General features: G+C 33.1%; 2 protein-coding genes and 1 pseudogene across 3 annotated transcripts; all 3 read left to right on the forward strand.

Moving 5' to 3' along the window:
• Window positions 1–309: 309 nt before the first annotated feature.
• LOC147381852 (2-methylene-furan-3-one reductase-like) lies at window positions 310–8466 on the forward strand. The gene is made up of 2 exons (XM_086429882.1): window positions 310–483; window positions 8128–8466. The coding sequence occupies exons 1-2, from the start codon at window positions 310–312 to the stop codon at window positions 8464–8466; spliced, it is 513 nt and encodes a 170-aa protein (XP_086286008.1).
• Window positions 8467–9939: 1473 nt separating this feature from the next.
• On the forward strand, window positions 9940–12707 carry LOC147381853 (uncharacterized). 2 transcript variants are annotated; one of them, XM_086429881.1, is made up of 6 exons: window positions 9940–10048; window positions 11197–11312; window positions 11401–11561; window positions 11731–12326; window positions 12441–12500; window positions 12578–12707. In XM_086429881.1, the coding sequence occupies exons 2-4, from the start codon at window positions 11217–11219 to the stop codon at window positions 11912–11914; spliced, it is 441 nt and encodes a 146-aa protein (XP_086286007.1). In that variant the 5' UTR covers window positions 9940–10048; window positions 11197–11216; the 3' UTR covers window positions 11915–12326; window positions 12441–12500; window positions 12578–12707. The 2 variants fall into 2 exon arrangements, with proteins under 2 accessions (XP_086286007.1, XP_086286006.1); XM_086429880.1 differs by lacking the exon at window positions 9940–10048 and adding an exon at window positions 10219–10388.
• A 104-nt stretch (window positions 12708–12811) lies between these two features.
• LOC147381854 (polyubiquitin pseudogene) lies at window positions 12812–13504 on the forward strand (annotated as a pseudogene).
• Window positions 13505–22599: the final 9095 nt, after the last annotated feature.

Consider the following 22599-nt stretch of genomic DNA (forward strand, 5'->3'; position numbering starts at 1 on the left):
AATCAACTTCTTTGCCATTCTTCTTTTTGCTTAACAGCACATGTTCTTTACTGTTTTAGTTTCACTTTTCTTTACCGAGATGGTCGTAGGTTCGCAATAAGAAGTTGAAACTAAGATTCTCTTTGCTCGTATAAGAAAAATGATCCAATCCATAAAAGGAGTAGTTAGAAATCATTCTGTCTCTGATATTTATGTGATACTCAAACAAATATGGATTCTACTGAAACAGTATAGACGTTATTGAACCGAGATCCATCATACGAGGTAAAGAGGAAAAATAAAAATAAAGAGAAAGAGAATACAGCTCACATGGGTTCTGATGCCGGAATCAACCGAGAATTTCGTATTGTTAGAGACAACAGAGTCAATCAAAAGGTGAATAGGCAAATAAGGCCAACATCATTTCAATCTGTTCTAGTTGTTGGAATGAGCCCAACGACGATTCTATCGGCTCAAGAGCATTTAAGTCTTAGAAGCTCAAAGGTATAGGAGTCATTCAAAGCTTTAAACAGGCCCTCTGACTCGGGCTCTAGACATGGTCAAGAGAAAGAGATGTTTGACGAGATGAGGGTGAAAGTCCCAAGTTCAGATTCTCAAAGCCAAAAAATCAAACCCCTCTCCTCCATATTCTTCTTCCTTATCGTCCAACAGTTCTGTACTTGGGGTGTATTCCTCATTATCAGACCCAGTCCATGTTCCTCCTTCCGATTCTTTTATTTTTCTTCTCTTCCTTCTCTGGATTTAATTTAAAAATGCTTGAAGTAGGCCGAAAACCATTGCTGATGCTCAGTTTGCTTCGATTCCACACAGATAGAATAACAGACCGAGAGAGAGAGAAAGAGAGGAGGAGACGTTGTTGTCTCCTCTTCTGTTTCTTCTTTCTCAATTGAGAAGAAGATAAAAGAAAACTAAACACGAAATTTTATAATGGCACACCACTCATCCCATTAAATACATTAAGTGTTCGGTGATTAAAATCAGTTTTTTATTAGGGGCACACCCACATTTAACAAAACCTTAAAAACTAGCTTTTTATTGGGTTTTTTCCTTGCTGCCAATGGACAGCATGTTAAATTTTTTTTCTTTAAAAAAAAAACTAAATAGAAAATGTTGTTGAAGGGTACATCGCACATCGACCATCAAATAACAAACTTTGTTATTCCTAACAGCAATTATTTTATGAATATTTTTTTTAAAAGGAAAATGGTCAAATACCAAATCAAGCACACACCGAAATTTTTAATCGAAATATATTCACGTGCGTAAAAAAAATCATGGTCCAAAAACCATTATCTCATCCTCAATAAGACTATTCTTTTGAAATCCCGCATTATTTAGGGTCATTCTGAATGACTTTTGATTGAACCATAAAAAAAATGATAATATGCAAAAGCAGAATATCCATAATCCAAAAACAAAATCAATAATTGAATGAAAAAAAGAAGGATAAAAATAAAATAAAATAAACAGGCAAACTAATAAGTAAAAATAAAAACAGTCCAGGTCGTTTTAGCAATGATCCAATACTTGGGGTTTTTCAAGTTTGATCCTCAATGTTCCCCAGTGGAGTCGCCACTGAAAGCACCCTCGATCCGCGGGATGCGCGGATCCGCTTTTGACCTTTGAGGTTTGGGAGTCGTCACCTAGTTATTACGGTCTAGGAACCAAACTGACTCTAAAAAAGGTAAACATTATTAATCTACGAAAAAAAAGGGTCTGGAGATCACGTTAAGGGGTTGGAAGGTATTAGGCACCAACCCCTCCCGACAAGTGCCGGTCTCTACTTCTTCCCAAAAATCGGTTACATTGAAAAATAGATAAAAAATAACAAATAATTATATAAAAAAATATAAAAGAAAGTTACCTTGCCGATTACAATGATTCCCTCAGCACCAACGAAGAGTATCTACGTATGTATTTCCTTGCTATTCGCCCGTCATCGGATTTGATTTCTGATCTCTAAGTTGAGGTATCTTCTTCTTAAATTTGTAAGTTTTCTGATTTTTTTTATAGATTTGAAGGTGTTTTGAAAGGGTTTTTGGGTGTTTTTTGAGCTAAAGTTGATGTATAGATATTAGGTAAGGAGTTAGGACTTCAAAATTAGGGTTTTGAGAAGGTTGGGGAGGCTTCTTGACCTACTTTTCCTAGGGTTTATGATTTAATACGAAAATAGGGTGTGAGCACTTCTATTTATAGATTTTTTTAAGAGTTGATTTAGATAGAATTAGTGTTTGATTATAATTCTTTTAGTTAGAGTTGTGTTTTAGTTAGAATTGTTTTAGGTAGAATTGTATTTTAATTAGAATTATGTTAGGTAGAGCTATATTTTAGTTAGAACTCTATTAAATAGAGTTATTATTTAATTAGAACTCTATTAGGGTTTTAACTTTTGGTCTCATTTGATTGACTTTAATACCTTGACTTTAGTCTTAATTGATTGACTTTAAGATTTTGACTTTAGTCTTAGTTAATTGACTTTAATTTTGACTTTAGTCTTACTTGATTAACTTTAACACCTTGACTTTAGTCTTACTTGGTTGACTTTAATTTTTGGAGAACCTCCCTCTATTATATCTTTAATTCTTCGGACCCCAAATGGAGGGGTCCTTAAAGAAATATCTTACGAACCCTCAACAATTTTACCTGAGATCATAATTGATCGATTTTTTTTAGTTCAAAATTTTAAATTAATTTCATTAATGTTTCACTTTAATTATTTAATATTTTAGTTATTAATTTTGAAATTTTTAATTATGAAAATTGTGAAATTATCATTTTGTTCCCGAAGAGGATTTTTCGCGTTTTAAGTCAATTTTCGATGTTCTAGGATGTTTTAGAAATAATTTTTCGTAAGGAATTCAATGGAAATATTGGTTTGTGTCATTTATGAAGTTTTTTGTGAGAAATGATTGTGAACTTTATGAAGGGTATTTCCGTAATTTTATCGAATTCTGTGAAAATTGGCGAAATGATTTATTTGATTTCAATTTATTATTTTATGTGTTTGAATGAGTTTTCCTAATCATAACATAGGCTCTAGGGTTGTTTTGATGTTAGGGGTATTTTGGTAATTTGATCAATTTTTAGTGATTTTTATCGTGAAACTTCTTTTTGTCTGAAAAATGATGATTTCTATGTTTCTGGAGTCGTGTTTTCCTAGCGTAGCGTGATTTCTACAATTTTGTCAGTTCGAAATACCTCATCCAGATTTCTGAAACATATCTGGTAACAAAATAAAGCATTGGAATAATCATCCATCATTGGGAACCGTTGCAATCGGTTTGACGAGTTGATTAATCAGGCAAGTGCAAAAATGGGGTGTCTACAGGGAATAATAGAGGATGCGATCATTAAAGTCAAAGATTTTTACTTTTTGTTTTACTTCATGGTTTATGACACTGAACCGATTATTAACCCGAACACTCATGTTCCAATCATCCTAGGAAGACCCTTCTTAGCCACTTCTGATGCAGTCATCAAGTGTCGCAATAGTGAGTTTGTAGAACTTGTCGATGTAGAAAACTTTTTTTCCTTCACCAAGGCTCAACGATGGCTTGTTCATGATAAATCTAGAAGAGAAGAGGGTTGAAACCCTTAGTTCTCAAGTGGCTGGGATTTGGGTCATTGGAGAGAAGAGAATGAAATAAAATAACTTTAAGTTCTTTTATTTATAAGGACTTGAGGGTAAAATGGGTATTTTTTTAATTTATTTCTATTGTTGATGGTATTTTGACTTTTTGGGCTCAAAAATTGAGGAATGAGTACTCCATTCCGCTCAAACAAAAATTTACCTTTTTGGGTTTCATCTAACACAAAAATCCAAGATTTTGTATCCGAACTCAAATTTGAGTGTGCTTATAGGCTAAAGTAAGTTTTTGGTCATTTTGAATCCAATAGAAAAGTTAGTTTTAGTCAAAAGTGAACAAAATAAAATCTGAGAATTTCTATCCTAGGTCCAACTTTCAGGATTTTTTCAAAATTTCATTATTTGGGTGTCCTCGATATGCAAATTAAAAACTTGGGGTATTATAAATTTGGTGTTTAGGTTTTCAATATTTTAGACCTTCTACCTATATAGGGTTCTAACAACTGAGGGATATGTGTGTTTTTTGCACACAAGTTGTAAAGTCTTCTTGAGACTAAATAAAATGTTCATAGGTCCTTGAATTTGATAAATTTACATTGAATGTCATGGAATCTCTTTGATTCTTAAAAAAGAGTGAAAGAGTAAAAGGGTGATTTGACCCTAATGAGTCTCAATAAACCAAGTTTAAAGGAGGTAATTATCCTTAAGTTGGGACCAAAGGTGACTTTGAGTCAAGATTAGGGAACAATGGAGATTACCAAAACATCTAGGTGATGAGAAATTTAGAGATTTAAAGCATGAGTGTTTAAGAAATTAAGAAGGGATTAGAAGAAAAAAAAAATCAAACTTATCTGACTTGGCCCTATGCAAGGAATAGCCAGAAAGAATTACCTTTCGCCCTTCTTCAAGAAGAGCCAATGCAAATTTATACCTGTGCACCACAAAAGAAAAGTCACAACAACAAATGGTCTGGCTATATGTGCCAAATAGCCAGATATAATTATACTTGGCCATTTGGTTTACATGACCAGGCAAAACCCATTTTTATCACTTGATTGATTAATTTTGATTGATTTAAGTGGGTCCCTTTGTTTGATTGAAATCCTCTCGAATTGATCCTTAACACTAGATTCAAATGATCTATCGGGCTTGTTCAATCAAATTCGGGTGTATGCAACTCACATATTCAAAGGATAGAGGGGAATGATCTACCTAGAGAACTAAGGTAAGGAGGTACGGTTGAGGGCCAAACAAAGTGTTAGGCACTTTGTCCTTCGCATCCAAAGATGGTTATAATAGGTGAGATTAGAAACCATGTTTGTGAGTTTTGAAAGTATAGGAAGTTATAAAGAAAATTGATTATAGTCTAGTTTTAGAAAATTGAAAAATTGAACTAGTAAGAAAGCTAAAAATGGAAAATGGTGTTTGCTAGAATTTTTTATGAACTTGGGACTTTGGTGGGAATCCACTTGGATTCTACCATTTTGAACCCCAAAGCTTTTTTAGGGCTTATGTACTCACTTAACAACATATTTTTGTTTATTTTGCTTTTAAGAAGTGTTCATGAGTTGAACACTAATATGGAAAAACTAGGGACCATATACATGAGTTTTGTCCTCTTTGAGACTATTTTTGTGTTGGTTTAGAGTGTTAGGTGGGAATCTTGGGAGATCATCACCTTTGACTCTTAACATCTTTAAAAGTAATGGATGTAGTGTGTGCAAGTGTGTATGCATAAGTATTCCAAGAAGAACTTATTAATAATCTTTTGAGGAGAAAATTACCTCAATAAGGTGAAGGATTACTCTCTTTTCCCTTAGCTATTAGAAACTAGCAAAGTTTAATCTAGGAATTGACAAATTACTTAAAGTAAATTGCAAGAACTTAAAAGACTTAAAATAAAGTGTAGGAATTTAAATGCTCTTGAAGAGCTTATTAATGACTTAGTAGGGGAGATTACCTCACTAAGAGGGATTGCTCTCTACCTTCAATCCTTAAACTAAGAAATCGACAAGTCTACATTGCTTAAAATTGAAAGAAAATTAAAGTAAATGTGCTTGAAACGTACAGAGAGGGATTTAGATAGAAGTGACAAATGAGAGGGGGTTAACTACATAAAAAAATAGAAGCTATGAACTCCTTTCCACCTTGGTATCTCATTCTTCTTCTTTTTTTCTTTATTTTCTAATTGATTTAGGCTTCTTGAGGGAATTTGGGCAGAATTTTGGTAGGTTCACTAGGTGAAAATTGTGAAAATTAGAGAAAAAATTTGTTGGGCTTGGCTCGACGAATTTTACAAATTAAATTTGACGGTCAGAAGCCCACGAAATTTAAAGAATATTTGCGAAAAAAAATTTCCCTCTCTCTCATCTGTGTTTTTTTTACCTTATCTCACACTCTCTTTATCTCTGGGTTGTCTGCGTTTTTTCCCCTCTCTCACTCTCTGGTTCATGAGAAGCTTACTTGATTGTGAGAAATTTCTGTGTTTTTTTTTTCTTCCCTCTCACTCTCTCATCTAGTTCGTGAGAAGCTCTCCTGATTGTGAAAATATCTCTCTATTTGTCTTCCTCGATCACATCTCTCTCTATATCTGATCGGTCTCTTTCTGTATCTGATCTCTCGATCTCTCAACATTGAAAATGATGGAGTGAAGATGAGATCTAGAGTAAACTAGAGCCTTAAAGTGATCTTTTGATTTCTCAGGTTGGTAGATACATGATGTTGTTCAGTTTATTGAAAATGAAATCTAGGGTTTATGATTCCACGAACTCTTCGATCTCTGAATTGGTTTTAATCATTGTTTATTTTGATACGATTTTCATTTTTTATGTGAATCTAAATAGCAAGGATCAATGTTCATGAACTCAGAGCTAAGTCGGAGCCAGATCTGTTAAACCAATACATCGTCCCTCACAATCCCACCTCTCTCCAGCTCTCTTATCTGTCTTGATCAAGGTTCAATTGTTTTTTTCATTTTTATGATGGTGATTTGTAAATCTGATCTTAAAAGTAATTTTTTAAAGATTGATTTGGTGTTTTAATTGCAGCATTATTGTTTTTTTATTGAATGTTTTTGTTTTGGATTCCATCTTGAATGTGTAGTAGTAGTTTGGGGGAAAAATTCTAGTTATATTTGGTTCAAATCATGTAATTTTCTGGAAAAATATTTATTCTTTAAAGAAATTCTATTTTTTTAACAGAAAGGTGCTATTAGGTTTGCATCATGTAATTTTCTATAAAATATTCTCATGGAAAATGAAATTTAATCTAAATGTTATTTTTTCTTGAACCAATTTTGTTGGTAATCCATTGTTCACTAAGTCTTACATTTTGGGGAAAAATATCATTTCTCATGTCTCAGATTGATATTCTGAATTTTCTAATTTATTTTTCACTTGCTTTCCAACACTATCTAGTCTCCACAACCCACATTAAGTAAGTGCTTCATCGAAAAATGATTTTGATATATGAAATAATTGGAATATCAAGAAACAATATGATATTGATTTGTGTTGGGCAAGTTAGCCATTGAGGCTATACCATGATAGTCATGATGATGAACAAAGAAAAGAGGTAGAAGCTTCATATTATCATTTTTGACCCTGCGAATTAGGATACCTAGTATGTAGTTGGTGGGGGTATGGAGAAGGAAATGAGCCTCCTTGAAGTTAAAAATTGGTGACAAGATGGAGAGATGCTTTTGAAATGTTGTGTGATTGATGTTAGATCTTTTATGCTTAATGAAGTATATGATATTGGGCAATAAAAATCATGTTCTTAGGATGGAGTTACTTAAGTTGAGGATGTTAGATTGATAAATGGAAATACTGAGAAAGATAAATTCAAAAAGGAATATATTCGTGAAAAATAAATATTATTGAGACGGTTTGGTTATGTACAATAGTGCAATTTGGTTCTGTTTGAGGCCAAATTGGAACCGAATTGACATAAGTCGTTTATGAAAATAAATTAGTTAGGTATAATATGCTTGTAGTTCATAACCTTGGTGAGGTTTGTTCTATGGTTGTAGTTTGTCCCGATTGATTATTAGGAGCACTCACAGTTGAAGTCCAACCCATCCAAAACTATGTTAAAACTAGGAGGAAATTACCAAAATAGTAGAGAAAAATTGTGAAATTCCTGTTTCAGCGTACTATTCATTTTAATTCCTAAAAGGTTAAATTACTGCTTTTGAACTTAAATTTTGTAAAATTCCATCACATACACATGCATCATTGCCCTCTTATATTACTCCAAATTGGAAGGCCTCAAAGGTCACTAAGGGGGAAATATTGCTTTAGAGTTGCAGTTGTGGGTTCACATAATGGATGATTTATAGGTCTATAAGCCAAATATCATACTATCAAGCAATCCTATATGAAGGTTGTGTGACATAGAGCTGTAAGATTAGCTATCGGCTTGACCCATTTCTGTTTTAATTCAATTTCTCGCTTTAAATTGGTCTAAATTAAATAACATCTCATTATGTATTATATAATTCTTAGGCCTTAAAGAATTAATGAGTTGGGATATTGATGCAGGTGGTTCCTTGTTGTGACATGGCTGGAATTGTCATTAGAAAAACTGTCACAAAATTTAATGTTGGCGACAAGGTTTATGGAAACATCCAAGATTTCAACGCTAAAAGGAAGTTAAAGCAACTTGGGACGCTAGCAGAGCACATCATCGTGGAGGAAAACTTGGTGGCACTGAAACCCGCAAACTTGTTATTCGACGAGGTCGCAAGTTTGCCACTAGCACTACAAACTGCCATTGAAGGCTTTGAGACCGCGTGTTTTAAAAAGGGCCAGACCATTTTTATTGTGCGTGGAGTTGGTGGTGTTAGCACGTTGGTTGTTCAGTTGGCTAAGTGCTTCTAATGTGGTCTCCACAACAAGCACTCTAAAGGTGAAGTTTTTCAAGAGCTTGGGTACTGACAAAGTCGTCGATTACACAAAGACAAAATACGAAGAAATTCAAGAAAAATATGATTTGGTTTACGATACCATAGGTACATTTCTCACCTACTAAATATCATTTATTTTAATACATTTCTCACCTACTAAACATCATTTATTTTAAAAAATGATTTTAATTTAGTTGATATGTTTTTAATTTTTAAATCTTCGACATTTCTCATCCTTTTGTCGCTGCAGTTCATTAAGTTTCTCTTGAGTGACAACAAGTTCTGTTGTTCGAATAATTCTGCACTCTAATTGAAATAGAGAGAGGTAAAGTTTACGTGTTAAATAAACCAACGATTTACTTGTTAAGTTTACGTGCTCGTCGTCTCATATTTTCATCACTTTAGATCAGTCTATCATCATCATCACAACTGTATTCATGACATCTGATGGTCATTGAATCAGGTGAATTCTCTTTCTCTTTACATCTTTCATAATATTACTATATGCCTCTATTTCTCTCTCTACATCTTTCATAATTTTACTAGCAATGTAGTGTAAAGAAACACCATTTCTGATTTGGAAGTGTGGGGCCACTCTATTTCTGATTTGTTCGTAATTTAAATTTATTATTCATTTATCTGTTTCTAGAAGAACCGAGTTAATGAAAGAACTTCATAATGGATCCATGAAAAGAATTAAAATTCCATAATGATTACAAAAACCACAAGGAATTATGTTTAAAGGAAAATAAATATTTAAATGTGTTTTTGATTTGTGGACCCCTCAACACTATATCTGGCAATTCTATGGGTTTTCAACTTGAATATTCTTTAGAAAAGTCCACATTGGACTTTTATAGTAACTCTTTGTCAGAAGTCTTTGGTCATTATGTAAAATTAACGGATAGTTGTGATATATGGTAACTATATATCATCTTTGTTAAATGATTGCATGTGTTCTTTTCCCATACTCTCATAATGGGAGCCTTAGAGATTTCTTGAAAAGTTTGAAAACTATAATTACTGGTACTAAGATGCTTCGTATTTTTCCCCTTGATGATAATGTTAGAGCTGTAATGTTGCTTAATTTTATCTTATTTCCTGGTTGATTTCTCCCTCGTTTTCTGTTATGAATGTTTAAGATTATGCTCTTCTTCAAAAGAATGATTTTGATTTTTTTATCAGTGGGACTTGGATCATTATTGAGATCTTTGACAAGAATCCAATTCGATTCTTATTGGATCAGATTTGGGTCTGATCCGATATTGGTCCCAGATTCCTCAAATTCCATTGGGGGTAATACCAGAAATTTATGCCTATTTAATTATTTCTTATGTTAGCTAGTTGTTAATATTTTTGTTTGATTCAATCCAAGGTTACTTAACACTATTCTGTATAACTCATTCATTTCAAATGTAAACATATTGTATTGTTGAGCTCTCAAGAAGAATGATGAGCTATATACTCCTATCAACAGCTTACTGCTTCTCTTTAACTTGAAATCAAAGGTGGTAAGGGAGAATTGACTGAATGAGGATATGAATAGATTGAAGAAGGTAATTTATCATTCTTTAAATTTTCAGTAGAACTGAGAAAACAATTTGCAGGCTTTCATAGAAATCTCATGTATTATATATTATAGACTTGACATTGAGGACAAAGACATCGAACTTAAAAATTGATTTCCAAGGAAGGGCTGAAGGAAATTATGTTTCTTTTCAGGCTCTTTTCCCATTCCAGGACTGGTGGGTGGTTCTCGCTAAAGTTTTGTTTGATCAAACGGCATGGGCGACAGTTTGGAACAACATCTACTATATGGTATTGGGTTTCTTGCGTTTCGAATCCCCAGCCAGCATTTTTAGGGAACTAAAGGCGATCTTTTGGCCTATGCTGACAGTAAGGATTTTCTTCTTCTCTATGTTTTTTAACTCTTTAACATGTTTTCAGATGCCAACTGATCCACTCGTCTGCAAAAGTGGACATAGGGTGAGAATCCCAGTCAAATTAGAAAAAAAAAATAATTGGGGACAGTGTTTTTTTCTCAAAAAAATTGTTTGACCTCTTTTTTGGACAATTTTTTTTTCTTTTGATGGGTAAGCTAGACTTGAACTCACGACCTCAAAGTTGCTTTGCAATGTGTCAAACCAACTGAGCTATGGATCTAAGCCTTGGACGGTTTTCAATAGAGTGAGAGAGGTTTCTTGGTTACTGTTTATTGGATTATGTTGATTTTTATGTAAAACTAGGAATCTCCTCTGGGACCCATCATATGATTGGTTTCAAGTTTGCATGGGTATGGTACACTTAATGAAGAGAGGAATTGTTTCTCTGTGTGTGAGATGTATCCTAGATTCCAGATTTGAAGCATTTTGAGTTACTTTTACCTATTAAAAAATCGAGTTTCTTTCCAATTGGAACACAAGCTCATTTGTATCTCAATTGCTTCTTGTCTATCCTTGTCGGCAGTCTTATTCTGATTTTTCCCCATCTAGTTTTTCTGGCATGCTATTAGAAAGTGTTTAGCTCTTTTTGCTGGAGAATTGGACATGAACTTTCTGTCAAATGAGACAAAATTTGTTTCAAATTACTTGATGAGTAGTTGCTCTCTTCACCTTTTGGCTATTAAGTTACATTGGTATATATCTTTTTGGATGTTTATAGTTATTTTTTGATGAATGATTAAATTACTTACTCATATGACCAGGATGGATATATAAATTATACATGGGCCTTTTGGCGGTATTTTGCACAAACTCTATCAATATTCATGCTGGTCTAAATGGCCTTGAAGCTGGGCAAACGGCTATTATTGTATCCGCTGTAAGTATAAAATCTTTTGCAAACGTTGCGATCCTGTTTTATTATGTATGCTGATATATCGTGTAATAATGCATTTCCTTGATCGCAGGTTTTGATGCATAACGTAATGCAAATTGGAGCATCTACAGACCCCGAGTATAAACAGGCTCATGCATTCTCCATTTACCTTGTTGTTGCTCTAGACTTCTCAGAGAACATGCTACAACAGTGCTATGAATTCATTAAGAAGGAAGAAGGCTTCCCTAAAGAGTACTCTTTAACTTACTAATTTGAATTCATTTCTCAGTATATATAGGTTCTAGCTTCAATTTTTCTGAAAGTTGTTTTGATTAATCTATTAGTAGGAATACCTTTTTTTTAAGGATAAAATTGTGTTTATTAGATTTTATATGATGTGGTAATACTTGTTGCCTTGCAGGAACTTAATCTTGATCAGAGCTGATATCTCTCAGCTTCCTTTCGTTTCAAATTCAGTTGATGCTTTGCATGCTGCTGTAAGCATTATTTTGCTTTTGCTTAGTGTATTTGTATCAACACAATTTGTTATTGAATTACTAATCATTGATACTTGTACATTTTCCCTGTTTTCCATCGAGTGTTGATAATTTTTCACTACTAATGGTTTTGTTGTTTGTTCTTTAATGCAAAAATGTGTAAATGTTTAAAATTTTGTCAAATTCGGTGAGTGAAAATTATTATTGCTTGTAAACTATGTTTAAAGCCTGTCATGAACATGTTTAATGGGCTAAACTGCACTAGTCATACTCCAATAATATGATCTACGATAGTATAATCTCATAAAAAAGTGATATTCTCTATTATATTCGAGCCAAAACCCAAATAACTATAGCCAGCCTTGATCAACTCACCCTCCACATCACAAAAAATGAAACCAGCTCCTATGTGGCCTGGGTTGTCATGACTCGATCTGTCTAACCCTTAACCTCCCTTTCTATGTGATATACATTTTCAGGTTTACCAATTTCATCTCTCTTTCCATTTCTTTACTTCATGGTAAGTGTGTATTTTACTTCATTGAATTTTGTTCATCACTTATCTTTCTGTCAATTTGCCCATATTCATGTCAAATTTGTGCTAAATATTCCTATAAAGTAAATTTCATTGTAGATACAAGACTTTCATATTGCGGAAAGGGAAGAAGATATTGGATCTATGCTGGTTTTGTAGGTGAGCACGTGTTAACGATGGTATCTCACTTGAATACTTCATAATACAAAGCTTATAATGTGTTTAATGTGTTGTAGAAGCTTCATATATGTTTGGAAGAGCTTTAACTTCTGTTCTTTGGGGAGTTATAGCTGATCGATATGGTTGAAACCTGTTATAGTGTTGAGCACAATTTCAGTGTTAGTATTGCTTAACATTATTCCCTATATAATTAAACTTGAATTGTTGTTTATGTGAAATAGTTCAAATATTTGCAGCTCTAAATGTCAGTATTACCATTGTGTTTTCTTTTAACATATTTGACTGAACCAAATGGATCTTTGCTTGATTCAGGTAACTCCTGTTAACATCGCCGTCGGCTCACACGTGTGGGCTGAGGATTCGGAGGTTGCGTGGATAGATGGAGAAGTAACAAATCAAAAGAAGACCATAACTCTTGAGGTGGAGAGCTCGGACACCATTGACATCAAGGCCAAGATTCAAGATAAGGAAGGGATCCCACCTGATCAGCAGAGGCTCATCTTTGCTGGAAAGTAGCTTGAGGATGGCCGCACCCTGGCTGATTGCAATATTCAGAAGGAGTCCACCCTGCACCTGGTTCTCCGTTTGAAAGGTGGAATGCATATCTTTGTCAAAACTCTTACTGGAAAGACCATTACTCTTGAAGTAGAGAGCTCCGACACCATTGACAATGTGAAGGCCAAAATCCAGGACAAGGAGGGTATCCCACCTGACCAGCAGAGGTTGATCTTTCCTTGGAAGCAACTTGAAGATGGCCGAACCCTGGCTAACTACAATATTCAGAAAGAGTCTACTCTTCTCCTTGTCATTCGTCTGCGCGGTGGTGATGAGTAAAGATGTAAGTGGTGCTTTTAAGTTTTAGCCCTTTGGGTTGGTGTCTCTATGTGTGTCTGTCTCTGTCTGTCTGTTGTGTTCTTCAAGTATGAAAATTAAGGTTTGGATATTTTAATAAATAATCCTGGTGTTTGGTTTACTGTTGATGTGAATTTCCATTTTAAATAAACTATTTTGTTTGTGATTCTATGACCTTGCTTTGGATATTCTTTTTGAGATTCTTATCAGTGTTAATTTGGAGTTTGTTTTATGATTTTTCTTTTATTTTTTTCTTTTTCTGATTTATTATTATTATTATTTCGTTTATTGTGATTAGTGAATTAGAGGACCATGCTATTGTTTGTTAAACCTCTAAATTTGACAGTCATACTCTATGGGTTTTTTTTTTTTTTGTTTTTTTTGAAGTCCATTCTCCAATAATTTGATAGTCCAGGGCTGTCAAAAAAAAAATTTACAAGAGAATATTTGATGGGAGGGTCCGTCAAATTTCTCAAAATTTGACGGGTTAAGACCGTCAAATATGGGCCTTTTTCACATAGTGGTTAGAGAGTTTGATAAAATTTTGGGATCACTTGAGCTCCCCCTCTTTTTGTCTTGGATGATGGTCATATTTATAGGCTTTTGGGAGACCATTGGGGATAAACTTGTCTTAAATCCTAGAGTTTCTAATATTCTCACTAAAATTACAAGGAATAACTCTAAATACCCTTCATCAAAGAGTCCTTGATTACCTTTTACAATCCTATGAGTCTTACCAATCATGATGATCAAAGGATATGATTATAAAAGACAATAAGTTCCAGAGAATTCTCAAGGGACGTTAAAAGGGTTTAAAGACCTTGGCTTTAGATCAAATCCTAGAGAACTAGGCTATATGGCATTTAAATAGGTGATAAGATTTTAGACCATAATGTCATTTAGCTTGATAAAGTTTCCAATAACCTAGGGATAGTTTAGTCTTTGTGTACAAGTCCTAGATGATTCTATAGGTAAGATAAAAGAGTCAAAACCTCTTGAACATGATCAAATTGCATTGAATCCTATGAAAAACTTATTAAATTGAAGGTAGGATCAATAGGCACAAGAGTAAATCACCCCTTCTTATGCTAAACAAAATCAGGTTAATGTGGTAATTCAATTCCTGTGAGGACCAATACTTAACCAAGGGTCTTTGTTAGAAAAATTGGTTAATTATTTGAAGACCAATGTTGGAGAATTATTAGAAGGTTAATGAAGGGATAAGAAGGTAAAATGGAGGAATTTCTTGGGAGAAAAGTCAATTAGAAGGGAGTTTAGAGTACCTTCTCCACTAAGTACATTCGAGCCCACATAGGTTTGTAACTACCCAACAAATTTGGCCTTGGGTGAGCTGGGGACTGTCCAGAATTATGTCTAGCCATGGGTCACCCCTATACTGTGCAAAAATTAACACTGGCCTTGGATGAGGCAAAACCAGGCCAAAACATAACCTGGCCAAGGGTCACCCACGACTAGGCTTAGAATCCCATTAGAAAATGCCCTTTATGGCTATTTTAGAGCCTTCTTTCAAAACACCTTGGTCAAACCCATTTTTGGAAGATTCTTAGTGCTCTCGAGTTCAGCCCAGGTAAAATGGGGTATCTACACCTCCAATATGTCATATTCTTAATAACATTGTAACTCATAGAAGTTCTAGTTCTAAGTAATAATTGACGTAAAATTGATAATTTAGCAACATAAGAAGAAGAAGCTTCAACACTACTAGTACTAGAAGAAAAACTAATTACACCTAAGCTACGTTCATAATAATTAAAAAGTTACTCACATTTAAATTTAATTTTTTAAGTGACTTCCATAGCCTTGACCTTAAGTTAATGCCAAAATTCTAAAACCGTCGTTTCATATCGGGGATCCATGAATGATGCAAATGCTAAAGAAAGATGAACTTTTTTTTCAATACTTTTAAATTTTAATTTCATATAATTAACAATAGTATTACCCAAATTTATTCTATAAGTCCCTTTATACTAGTTATGTAAATAAAATCATTCAATGTAACATAATTAACCCCTAAAAACCATTTGGTAGCTTTAGCAAAAAGTTGCAAATATTTTGTGCATCTAACCAATCATCCTCACTAACTCATGTGAGATTTGCTTCAATTATATAATTATTTATTGCCATCTTATATTTTAGTATTTGCGTTAGTATGTAATAAGTTGCATTCCAATGATAAGGAGCCTCTGATGATAATCTAACGGTTTTTTGGTAGGTGATAATCTTAACATTTAATAAATTCTTTAAATTATTCAATAATGTTACCAACATATTTTATACCTTCTTGAACAATAAGATTTAATATATGTGCAATGCAATGCACATGAAATAAATTTTCTAAAATTTTATTATTATTAAATAAATTTTGTTTAAGGCAAAGTACTCTAGCAAGATTATTGATGCATCATCTAAGTTTATAGTACATTTTTTTATGTATTTGATATTCTATAAGACTATTTGGTATAACCTCAACAATTATTATTCTGTTATGCATTATTTTAGTAGAGAAAAATTAATTATTCTTTTATGTAATTTCCAATCATAACATGTATAGTGTGTTATGATACACATACATTGAATTCCTTGAATAGATGTTCATAAGCCAGAAGTGAGGCAAATCTTATCCGATAGATATGTAATATTTATTTTATTTGTTCTTTTTTATTAAAATATTTTTATTACATCTCTTTTAAGGGTATTTCTGGAAAAACTCTCAAAACCTGAAAAAAAAATGCATTATGAACAAATTTATTAAAATTATCTTTTTCAACAATTAGAAATGACATTTCTTCTAGTATAATTTTTTTACGATAGCGTGTCGCGCTTTTTCTTGACTATATGACCACATGCTTAGAAATGACATTTCTTGACTACTTAATATTGTTTGATAAATATTCGATTAACATTTTCTTGGACAAATTTTTTTAATTTGTTTTATAAAAAACTAGTTCTTATTTGTGCATTGGAATATGCTAATAATTTCTTATAATAATTACATTTGCCTTTTTGAATTACATTTCAATCTTCTTCAGTATGTTGCCTAATTGTGAAATCTTGCTAAACATTGGACCATTGTCTATTATTTTTTAGGTTATATTATTGATTTGATGATTTGGGCACATTACTAGATTCATCATCGTCCCTTGTGCCCATAGTGTCATTATGTGTTTAATAATCATTAATAGGGGGGACCCGTAATAAGTATTATAAAAATAAGTTGTGTAATCATCAATTTGACTATCCATTATAAATTGCTAATTTGATAAGATAAATATAAAAAATAAAAAAATTAAAAACTAATAATAAAATAAAGTTGGATAATATATACACTTATGAATTAGAATTTAAAACAATCAAACTTGAGATTTCCCTTTAATCAAAGTTATAAAGAAATTTGGAGATTGACGTGGTAAAATCGGAGATTCGTCGTTGAAATTGGAGATTCGCGTGGTAAAATCGAATATTCATTGTCAACCGTCCTCCTTTGCTTTGAATTTTGATAGACTTGGAATTCGATCTCCTTGCTAAGCTTGGTAGAATGATTCTTCTTTTAAAAAAAAAATTTATTCTTGAGAGAATGAGAGTTGAGACTTTTTGTATTTTTTACAATAAAAATTGAGAGTGATTGGTGATTTGGTGTGACATTTGAATTCTTGAGACTTGAGAGATTTAGAGAGAATGTAGTGAGAGAGTGACTATAGAAGAGACAATGATTTGTGTGAGGACGAAAGGGATTTTGAAGGGGTTGTATTTATAAAAGAAAGAAAGAAAGAAATTATTTTTAAAATAAATAAATATATTTAAAATAAATAAATTCGATTTTTTAACACCCCCTCCCCCTCCCCCTCCCAATAGTCTTATGCCAGTTGGGGAGGGGGTTAAAAATTCAAAATTTTTTTTTTTTTTGAATTTTTGACCATAGGGTCCGGTTTGGGTACGGGTAAATTATGGGTCAGGTTCGTGCCGGTTCTAAGTACTCTAAACCGTAACCGAACCAAGCTGAGTTTGGCCCAATTCAAAATTTTGGGTTCGAGTTGGTTTAGGGCACGTTTTCTAGGCCAAGTTTCGAGTGTGTATGGGTATTTAGTACACCCCTAACCCTAGGTGTATGAATACAAAAAACTAGACCATTTGGGATGACATTAGATTATTTTATTTTCAAAGACCTAAGCTTCCTTTTTGGGGAAGAAAAAGCTCAGAAGCCTTATGTCGACAATAAATTTTGTGATCTACCTCGAGATAGACAAAATAAGATGTGAAATGATTTTATTATTATGTGATGAATATGGTGATACAACTTAACGAGGTGATCTCTTCTCATTAACAATAAAAAACAAAGAAAATAATGGTGTCACTTTCTTTTCTTCACACTTGATTGACTAAAAAGGATTCTTGACATTTGGAAAATGGCTTTTAGGTTTGAATTTTATGGAGTATTTGTAGAGGTTTGTTCCTCTTTAAAGGCTTGAACTTGTTTGGCTAAGATGAAAGATTTTCTTCTCAAGAAGTTTTATGATTTATTATTTAGAGGATTTACATGAATTTTATTCACATTTGATCGACTGAGAATGATGCTTTAATTTTAGTGAAGGGCGTATGAGTTTGATAGTATCTCGATTATGATTTTCCTTTAGGAGGGGGTTATGAGCTTTGTCTTTGGAGAAGGTCTCATAAGCTTGATCTTCTTTGAATGATGTTTTGACTTTGGAAAATGGCAAGAGCTTATTTTTCTCTAGAGGTGGTTTTGTTTGTGAAGGGCAATGTCTCGTAACCCATTTTATGGGTTTATTGGATTAATCATGGGCTAATCCATTTTATGGGGGTGTGGACCCAATACTTGATACAAATACATGGATTTGTTTGGACATGATTTTTATCTACCGAAAACCAACACCAACTCGTAAGAGGCCCATTCCCAATCAATGGACTAAATTTCGCTGTATGAATCTATTTATGACTTCGAAGGATTTTATTATGATTTAGGAAGGATGAAATAACCAATTTACAATTTTGATGTTTACACCCTCCTCCAAGGAAGAAGCAAAGCATTTCAACATAATACTAGGACACCAATTCTAAAGAAGATCTTAAAATATTTTTTTAGAAGCAAGGTATCTTTTTCAATTGATTAAAAGTGAAACCTATAAATAGGAAAATTCACTAAAGCCTCTGCTGTAAATCAAGCATTGCAAGCTATTTTCTAAGAACTAAAAAATCCTTCTTAATCAATCAAGCATGAAGTTCGAAGAGAATAAAGCTATACGTCATCAGTTTGTTTGTATTTAATTGGTAATCAAAACACATTCACTTCGTTGAGCGAGAGTACTTAGATTTGTATCACTATCTTTTTCATCAAAATCAATAAATCCACTTATCATCTTTTTGTAAATCCCCTCTTTTTCGATGAGGACACCGTATTCAGGATCCCTATCCTTTCTTGGAAGGTTTTGTTGAGCTAAGTGGTACGATGGAATCACCACCATTCCAAGATTCAAGGGTATGAAAAATCACCCATAGATAAATAAGTCTCTAAACTTGTTTGTGGTTTAGAAGTTTGGTAAGAAGTTCGACTGAAAAGAAAAAAAAGGTGTTAGGCCCCATTCTTTGTCATCCTTTGGAGGACTATTTTTTATGATGACCTGCTTCTAAAGTTTTTTATATTTGCTTCTTGTTGGATTGCTCTTTTGATCACGGTTTTGAACGGTGGGGGTATGCAAATCTTTGTCTATAAGCTTGTCCATTAGTTTCATATGTATTATCAGATTGGGATTGTGAGAGCATGTGCAAGTATTCGAAAGAAGATATTAGGATATTCAATACTTTTCTGGGATGTCAGGTTGGAAAAACTGGACTAAGGTTTCCACAACTGAGTGTTTCCTTCGATCTTTCCAAGTGCGCATTGGACAACGAGGTGCTCCAATATAATTCATTGGATGAGAGTCACTACAACTTTACATTAATGACAGACTACGTATAAATGATGTTGGGTAGTACTTATACTTGTGAGTTCAGCGAAGATTTCAACAACTTTTAAATGTCTCAAGGAATTTGGGAAATGTGAGGAGCAAAGCTTTAGTGTCTCAGAAGTTAGGATTGAAAGACTTAAAAAAATGGTTGGAGAAGTCAAAGAATTCAAGCAGAAACCAAAACTTTGAGCATTTTGGGGTGCTTGAAATACGAAGGGAGAGTCTAAGGAGGGCTTTGAACGGGCTTAGAAAGAATAAAAATGTAAATGTAATTCTTGGTTGTGGAGAATTGGGAGATGGTCCCCTATTTATAGGTTTCCTCAATGCCCCTTTGAGCTTGTTCTTTACTAAAGTAACAAAAAATGGCCTAGATACCCTCATTTTCAACATGTAATAGAAAATTCATTAAATTTTTATTACTTTTCCCCCTAAAATCATTTTCTCCAAGCTATTCAACCTCTATAGGAAATTAATTTAAATTTCATCTTGAATCCATCATTTTGAACATCAATTTAACCCTTTGTAAAAATCATAAAATTTTCTATTAAAAAAAAATCTCATAATCTTCTAATTCGAAAAACCTATTTTTTTAGATTTCAAGAATAAAGTAGATTAATTTGAAGGTTGAAAATTAGAGAAACTTTTTTATCCAAGAGGTTGAAGATGGCTTGTTTTGGAAGAGAAATCAAAGGCTTCTTGATTTCAGGTTGAAGACGAGGGTAATGAGCTTATTTTGCATTAGTTTATTGGAGAAGATCTAGGTCAAGCATACATGTAGGAGTTTTGGTGAATATTTGAGATAACTTGTATTTTTAAACTGGTGACATTACCCCTTGACTTGGGTCATTTTGCATAGACTAATGAGAAATTACACAAAACCAATTATCTTCAATATCGAATTGACCATTAACTATAGTTTGCCCCCACCCTGGCAGAAAATCCTGGCTCCACCCTTGTCAATGCCAACTTCAAATCTGATATAAGTACATAATTGAATTGAAAATGGTTTGGGCTATACCTTGAAAATACTCAACACACACTATCAGGGAATGCCTTTAACCACTCTTAAGCTTTAGACTGACCTTGAAATTCGGTCTCAAGTAAGGCTTTAAAACAATGGGCTAATATAGCAGTAGGCCTGTCATTTTTAAGATCGAACTTAGAGTTCAGTCTTGAAATTTTTAGGCCCACTCTAGACTTAGGGTGTCTATTAAGGCTTGGGCTAATGGGTTTGGACTTGGATCTGGTTGGTCTCGATGAGTTTTTAGGTGACATTTCTGGGGACCAAGGTTTGGTTCTTGGACTTGGTCTTTTCAAGGTTTTGGGATTTTTAAAAAGGTCTAGGGTTTTGGGATTTGTGTTCTATTTTGAAAAAGATTTCATTCATAATTTCTTTGAAACCATTGATCTTCTGGAACTACTGCTTTACAAAGTCCCGAAAATTCATGGACAATTTTGGGGTGTCTACACTTATTTTGCACATCCCTAGGTAGATTGCAAAATTTATTATGAACAAATTTGTTTGAGATAAAAATAACTTGAGTTATCTTGCTTTCGGTGCCAATCAAGTCAAATAATCAATGTAAATCGTCCATCACATTAACTATACCAAGATCTAATATGACTATTTGTTTTTGTAAATTTTAACCCATTTGGTAGATCTATTAAAGTCCAGACACCATTGTCATAAATGGATTCAACCTCAACTGCATGTCTTTTTTCCAATGAGTGTACACATCCATAGTTAATGTGGCTTCTCAACAAGTTATAAGATCATTATCTTTTTCTTTATGGAAAATTGATAAAACTTACTTTTTAAATAACTAAAAGGTGGTATGTGCAAATTCACATATACCAAAATGGCTTATTTTAATTTAAAATATTAATTAAAGGATTTTTAAATATTATATAATAAAAATAATCTATATATATAAAGGCATGGGATTGTAATTTCTTGGTTTTGACCAAAATGACTTTAATTATATTAAGTTTAAATGTAAAAGTTGGGGCATTTATGACATCCAAATTTTGGTGCCAAACCACTTCTACTCGGCTTCTCTCATTATAATTATAAAGATAATATTCAAGTCTGTCAAGAGGTCTTGAAATTACCTTTAAAAAAAAAGATCTTGAAATTCTTTTATGGGAAAATTATGTAAAGGGCACACATAGTCCATTAAGTAAAAATTTCTTTTTAATAGTCCTTGCCGAAACTCCCCACATTTCTCACAATTGAAATGCCGAAACTCCCCTAACCGTTCGAACTCACCATTTTCATCTAACAAATTTGAATTTCTAATATTCTAATAGAGAGTTTCAGAGATTCCATTCCGACGGAAAGTGTTTGAGAAGGAAGGAGAAGCCATTTTCATGGGATTTTTCAAGTATTTCGAGGATGAATGTAAAAAAAGCTAGTTTTTTCCCTTCATTTTTGGATGAAAATAAATAAAGAATGATTCTTTTAGTTTGAAATCATCTATATAAGTTGTTATGTTAAAATTTTAGTTGATCGTTCCATGTATGTTAGTCAAAAAATAAAAATGGGCGGGTTTTACCAACATTGTTGAGGTCACCACTTTTTATTATCGAGTTTTTGACATTTTAAAAAAAATGTCGAACTGGACAATAAAAAGTGGTGAGTTCGACAATAAATAAAAAGTGATGAACTCGACACTTTACAAAAAATTTAGAATCTCCACTTCTTTCTTCATTTTCGTCATAAATTGTCAAAATAAATAAAAATATATCTAAATGTTCAAAATTAGAAGTATATCATTTCCATTCGTCATTCACGATAGAAAATTGTCGAAAATGATTGCAATCACTATTCGAAAATCTAAGTATGTGAAGAAGATGAGAAGAAGGATAGTTTGGATATTTCAAGAAAATTATAAGGTGAGATGGGTTGAGGGCCATTAAGAAATAAAAAGTTTACTAAATTGACTATCAAGTTACAATCCAAAACTTAGGTACTATTTAAAAATAAATTTCTCTACTAGTGTCCTCTAATTATTTTCTTATTTTCTTAAAACCATCTCAAAAACTGTAACTTTGGACCTCAGTCCTCAACAGCTTAGGTGTTGTTTAATACAGCTTCAAAACGCAGATTTTCCAGCATTTGCGATCAAAAGCTGCGTTTTGAAGCTTAATCAAATGCGACCTAGCAACTACGTTGAAATATTGTGTTTTGAAACGCAAAAGAGAAGCGGTAAAGAGGAGCTTTTTAAAACGGCGTTTGCGGG

This window comes from Akebia trifoliata, unplaced genomic scaffold, assembly GCF_017979445.1.
Source record: "Akebia trifoliata isolate Shusen 1 unplaced genomic scaffold, ASM1797944v1 Contig00215, whole genome shotgun sequence".
NCBI lineage: Eukaryota > Viridiplantae > Streptophyta > Magnoliopsida > Ranunculales > Lardizabalaceae > Akebia > Akebia trifoliata.

Excerpts from the sequence above, each read along its gene's own strand:
- LOC147381852 (XM_086429882.1), top strand. The coding sequence starts at position 310 with ATGGGTTCTGATGCCGGAATCAACCGAGAATTTCGTATTGTTAGAGAC. Across the intron at positions 484-8,127 it reads TAAGTCTTAGAAGCTCAAAG|GTGGTTCCTTGTTGTGACAT; the intron begins GTATAGGAGTCA and ends ATATTGATGCAG.
- LOC147381853 (XM_086429881.1), top strand. The coding sequence starts at position 11,217 with ATGGGCCTTTTGGCGGTATTTTGCACAAACTCTATCAATATTCATGCT. Across the intron at positions 11,313-11,400 it reads CGGCTATTATTGTATCCGCT|GTTTTGATGCATAACGTAAT; the intron begins GTAAGTATAAAA and ends CCTTGATCGCAG. Across the intron at positions 11,562-11,730 it reads GAAGAAGGCTTCCCTAAAGA|GAACTTAATCTTGATCAGAG; the intron begins GTACTCTTTAAC and ends GTTGCCTTGCAG.